This window comes from Humulus lupulus, chromosome 7 (genome assembly GCF_963169125.1).
Source record: "Humulus lupulus chromosome 7, drHumLupu1.1, whole genome shotgun sequence".
NCBI lineage: Eukaryota > Viridiplantae > Streptophyta > Magnoliopsida > Rosales > Cannabaceae > Humulus > Humulus lupulus.
The window spans coordinates 92,465,442-92,471,439 of NC_084799.1; the positions used below are offsets into that span (position 1 = coordinate 92,465,442).

The 5,998-nt window shown below is 33.0% G+C and overlaps 1 protein-coding gene across 1 annotated transcript; it reads left to right on the plus strand.

Annotated features, from left to right (window-relative positions):
• The first annotated feature begins 164 nt into the window (after positions 1–164).
• Positions 165–3,163, plus strand: LOC133788457 (uncharacterized protein At1g24485-like). Its single transcript, XM_062225945.1, has 2 exons — positions 165–2,045; positions 2,487–3,163. The coding sequence occupies exons 1-2, from the start codon at positions 1,495–1,497 to the stop codon at positions 3,061–3,063; spliced, it is 1,128 nt and encodes a 375-aa protein (XP_062081929.1). The 5' UTR covers positions 165–1,494; the 3' UTR covers positions 3,064–3,163.
• Positions 3,164–5,998: the final 2,835 nt, after the last annotated feature.

Consider the following 5,998-nt stretch of genomic DNA (forward strand, 5'->3'; position numbering starts at 1 on the left):
TGTTTATATTTTCCAATAAAAAATTGAGGAAAACATACGCAACAAAATGTTATTTATTTATATATCATTATACTTTTACTATGAATAAAAGTAATCATTCCTCGACAAAGAAAGTGTGGAAAACTAGCGAAATAAACCAACATGAACAAAAAAAAAAATCCGGAAACCATCTATAGGGGCACATGTATTTTTAATATTAATAATACGAGTGTTTGAGACTTTTTTATATATATTTTTCTTTTTTAAAGGATTGAGACATTCTTTTTGTACAATTTATATGTCAATATTATTAACCACTTATGATAAGTTACATGGTTGTATGGTTAAATAAATTGCATGTGAAGATGCAATTTTTGCATAAAAGTGTTTCTAGCATTACTCTAATAACATTCCAAAAAGAAAAATACTTAAATGGTTTACTCTTTGGATGAGCTGAGCCGGAGCGGGGACTTCACCAATAGGATAGCCATGTTTGTCTTAGTTTATTACGTTTGTTAAGCTAAAAACAAGTAACATTGTAAGCAAGGGGATTTTGTACTGGCACGTGTCTACATAGACATCGATGATCATTTCCTTGGCCTATATGTATCGAAGGCCTGTTGCTGCCAGTTTCAATACAATTTAATAAATTGTATATTTATATATACTTATAATATGTTTATATTCCAGTGATAACAAGAGACTTCTTAACACCTACATTCTTCAGAGCCAAATTTAATTATTTTTAGAATGGAAAACTTATCGATAATGATGTTGGTTTTGCTGTTGGTAGCGTTACTGCAAAACTCTCAAGTCTATTCCGATGGTAGGTTTTTATTTTTGTTTTCATATTTGTTAATGGGGACGGTAGGCTTCAATTTAAACTTTTTATTTCTTTTCCCACACCATTTTCACAAGTCTCTTGTCTGATTTTTTTTTTAAACATTTTATTCGTTGTTTCAAATTATTATTTTGCCTGAGGGTGTGCAACTGATGAATTTTTTTTTTATTATTTCGTGGTGACCACAAATTTTTGTAGAGTTGAGATGTAAGTTTTTGTAAAGTTAATTATGGTCTTGAAAATGTGTGTTTTTTGAAGGTGTAGTAAAAACCTTGTTGTCTTCATTAAGGCCTCATTTCAATTACAATATTCATTAATTTGATCATTGAAAATGGATAGAGAGTAAAAGCAAAATTAGCGGTGATGCCATCCATGCATGTGATGTATTATTTTTAACTATTTCAACATCAACCTATAAAACATAAAACAGTAAGCTATATACAATAGCTAGAAGTGTATGTTAGTCAATATATATTAAATCCTGCATTAATTTATTTAGGCCCCGCAACTAAGTAGATAATCCTTACCAAAAATTTGACATGCATTCGAAAAATAATCTGAGACCATTCTTTTTACTTTTTTAACTTGGATTTATATGTAAATATATATTCATACATACTAATGAAATTGGAGAATACGTACCCAACTGAAATTTTTGGTTGGACTTGAAAATCATGGTGGTTTCAGATGAAAGTGGGCTAAACATCGACTGTGGAGCAACTATCCCACCTCCGGATCTTCTCACTTTACGTATGTGGGTAACTGACGACAAATACATTAAAACCGGAGAGAATAAGCTTCTGTTGACGCCCACCAATCTTCCTCAGATGTCTACACTTCGAAGTTTCCCCAAAGGTTCTAACAATAACTGTTACAATTTGCCATTAAAATCTCAATCCAAGTACCTTGTGCGTGCTGGTTTTTACTATGGCAACTATGACAACCTCCAAAAACCTCCAACATTCGGTCTTCAGCTCCAGTCAGGAAGTGTAAACGTGAAAGTTACAACCTCTCTCGATTTCGATCCAATTTACCATGAATTCATTATTTTCACAACAAAAAGTAACTTTGATGTATGCTTGGTTCAAACCCAAGAAGATCAGACTCCGTTCATTTCTACACTTGAAGTTACGATCATTGACCAGAAGGCATACAGGTTGATGAACGAGAACATGGCTTTGTACCTCGAGAGTAGGATCAACTATGGCGTCGATAAAAGTGTCCCGTGAGTATTTTCATTATTACCAACTTAAATAGAGTCGATGCATGGCTGTTTTATGATCATATAGTTGGAAGAGTACGTGTTTATATATATAGGACACGTTTGGAAAAGTATTGGATTAGACATTTGGTTTAATAATTAATTAGAAAAATATATATGTTACCAAAATTAATTAAACAACCTTATCAATCTCTCTCTGTTATAGTATAATTTAGTCTTATTGTATTTTTTTTAAGAAATTAATAATATTCAAATCTCTCATCATCATCATCATCATCATATATAAGATCATATTTTTATCCAAAATTCACTCATTCTTTATCGTTTTTTCTCGTATTTTCCTTAATTCAATCTAATACTAGATCTATATATGAAACAATGACTAAATTATGCTTAAATATTACTCAACTAGTTAACATTGAGGAATATGTATTTAATTTACAGAGAACGCCTTTTGTGGTATGATGAGAAGTACAACAGAATATGGAGGCCACAAGAAGATCCAAGATACCTAAGCAATCAATATGGATTTAGTATTCAACTAACATCTATGAATGAGGAGAACAGCCCTCCAGATGTTGTAATGTGTTCCTCAATCGAAGCACATAATGCCTCTGAATCCATCGTCTTACCCATCAAGTTTCGCCAAAAATCTCAAGTATCTGCTTATTTCGTACTGTATTTCGATGTAATAGCGGCATATAAACCATTCGAAGATGCTAGGACAGTTTCCATCTCCATCGATGGTCAACTAATGAACACAACTCAGCTTCCTGGATTGGGAAGTGGGGAAGTTGTGTCGATGTATCCAGTTAAGGTGACAGGTGGTATGGCCACTTTGACCATTGCCTCGGCTGGGGGAACAACCACGTCGCCACCGGCTCTCCTCAACGCCATGGAAGTGTTTTCTGTGCTTGATGTTTCCAATGTTGGAAGATCGTCTGAATCAGTTCTTGGATCTTCCTTTAGTCTTGTTCTGCTTCTTTCGATGCTTTATTGCATGGAGTGGATTGATTTTTAATCAATATTTATTTTAATTACTTACCAACAAGAAAAGGCAAAAAAAATTATGACACCAAAATATGTTACAGTCAATAATATTTTAGGGCAGTTGTTTTATTATTATGTTTTATACGTGCTAACAATTTTCTTAAATATTTATTTTATATTCTAACAATTAATTTTTAAATCTTTTTCATACTCGCATAGCAATATTTAAATAAATTATTTTTTTAGAACAAAAAGAAAACAAAACACAAAAAAATGTTTTGTGAAATACGTGAAGTGGTTGAGATTATTTTCAAAAAACAATATATATATATGGCGAATTCTTCAGTCCCTCACAGGACTCAGTCCTTCAGTGTGGGGTTCAGTTTTTTGCCAATTGTCCAAATTCTACAGGAGTAAGTCTTTTTTTCACATTTGCTTTTGACTTGCAATGACCGATTGTGTGAACCGGTTGGAAAGTTGCTGGTGATGTGGGTATAAAAAGTAGGGGCAAAAAAATAATTCCCTGTCCAAAATATATGTACAGTTGAGAACTTGATCGTAAACTTAATATGAATTTGAGAGATATTTACGATTTTGGTAACGTAAGCATTGTGCTTCCGCCAAGTGATTTATATGTTATGTTGAGTGAGACGCAACAATAACCACGTAAGTAAAACTAATATATATATATATCATCAATGATTTGAAGCGAAATGTATTTTGTTCATTGTGGTGTTGTGTTTATTGCAGTCCTTTATTATAGTTTTGTGGGATGAGGAACGAAACAGTTAGGTTGGTAGTTTTATTTCAATGGGCTATTTTGAAGTTGTTTTATAAGCATGTATGCAATGAACCAATTCAGTTATTATGAATGTCAGTTACTATGTTCTGTTGTTAATGCATTTCATGACATGGTTTAACTTACATTTTTTTTATCAATTTGAAAAGCAATCTCTTCGTAACATTTTACTAGTTGTTTTTATACGTCACCGTTTCTTTTAGGAATTTCTTTTGTTTTATAAAAAAAATCATCACTGAAATTTTCTATCATTTCCAGTTAATGTTGGCCAACTAATTTCATAGATTAACAAAGATATATAACGAGTTATAATATAACCATAATATATAAAATATTGTCCCGTAACTAATATAGTTGGTGATTCAATCATCCTAAATCACATAAATAAAACATTTGCACGTAAATAAAATAGAATAGTCATACTGAACAATTATAAAGTAGCAATTTTTATTACGGGGTAAGAGTTATGAGTTACGCACTACAACTTTCAAATTACTTATCAGCTCTTACTCGCTAACGTATCTTCCTAATATATGTATCTGAAAATTTAAAAAAAAAATGGTTTTAAAGGCCTCAAAAATCATAATTTACTTGGCAATTCACTCATTCCATCTCTTATAGTGATGCATTTATAATACATATCTGAGATGATCAATCCTTAACGTATAATACTGGCGTAAGATCATGGATCCTCAAAATTACCATATGAGAGGATCAACTAATTATTGTAGTACTTATTCTCTTCGGTCAAACAACATATATTACAGATGTTACCCAATGTAAAACGAATTAATATATTACAAAGGTTAAGTGTAGTGATTGACTTACATGAATCGTCTTTGTTGAGTTGAAAATGGAAATGGTGACAGTTGTTGGGACTCTTACATGAAGTGGTGGATGATATATAGACACCATATATATACATATACCTACAAATATAGATTTTTATTCTTTAATGTGTAAAAGGTAGTACATACTTTTTTTTAATGGTACATGTCATCTAGTAATCAACATTCATTTAGAAACCATAGGAGTTGAGAAATACTAAGAGTAATCGGCCATACAGGGTATTAGTCGGTGTTACACAATACATACGAAGTCAAATGGAGAAGACTTGTTAAAACTGAAACCATAACATTTAATATATACATAGAGGATAATTTGCATTACACATGCAAGAGCCCCTTACACATTGATCAAAAAGCCTTAATCATAGAAGGGGTACACAAAAGAGAAGAGTTTCCAAAAGTACAATCCAAAAGACCGTATTATAGCAAAGTGACTTGTAAAGCCATTAAAACTTGAAAAGATACATATTCAGTGATTCCATTGATAGTAAGTGTAGACCAAACTGAGTACATATAACAAAATAGATATTTATTGATTAGGGGGCTTCTGAGTTTGGACGTATAGTGGGTACATGTTGATATAGCCACTCCGGAGCTCATCGATCGCGGCTGCCACAACTTCCATTTCCTTTCTCCAGGCCATCTCTGTTGCAACCAACTTCTCTTTCAGCTCTAATACCACCATCTTGATGGGCTGTAGGTCAGACTTAAGGAGAGTGTTTTGGATGTTGGACGCATTGTATCTCCTCTCCCATTCGTTCCGCTCGGTGGCCAGCCTGACGTTGTCATGCACAATTCGGTTAATGTATTACATTTGCTCAAGATGATTGTCATCAAACGACGGGAAGTTAACGATGTTATTCATTGGGAAAGGCGTGGAGTCCATTTTAGAGAGAAAAAGAGGATAGACAAGTATACATGTAGGGTGGTGGAGATTGAATTGAGGTCAACATAATCCATACACACATATATATACATATAGAAAACACAAGTATGGAGGAGTGGATCAAGTAAGTGTAAGGTGAGGTCTTCCTGTAAATGGTGGAGTAGTTAATGCACTGTCACTTATCAAAAATAGGGTTGCACATCAGTCAAAATTACATAAAGTATGCTATTATTAGAAACATAAGGAAGCAGTCACGTATTACGTGGGGAGAATTAGAATTTGTGTTTAAGCACGTCATGGTCACGTGAGTTGTGAGTGGTATTACGTGGGAGGACCTTTGGGAGCACAGTACCTGAGAAAAATAAGAATGGAGACAAAATTAACTTCCATTTTGACGTTTTTTTCATGTATTTTGACTTCCATTTTGACGGAA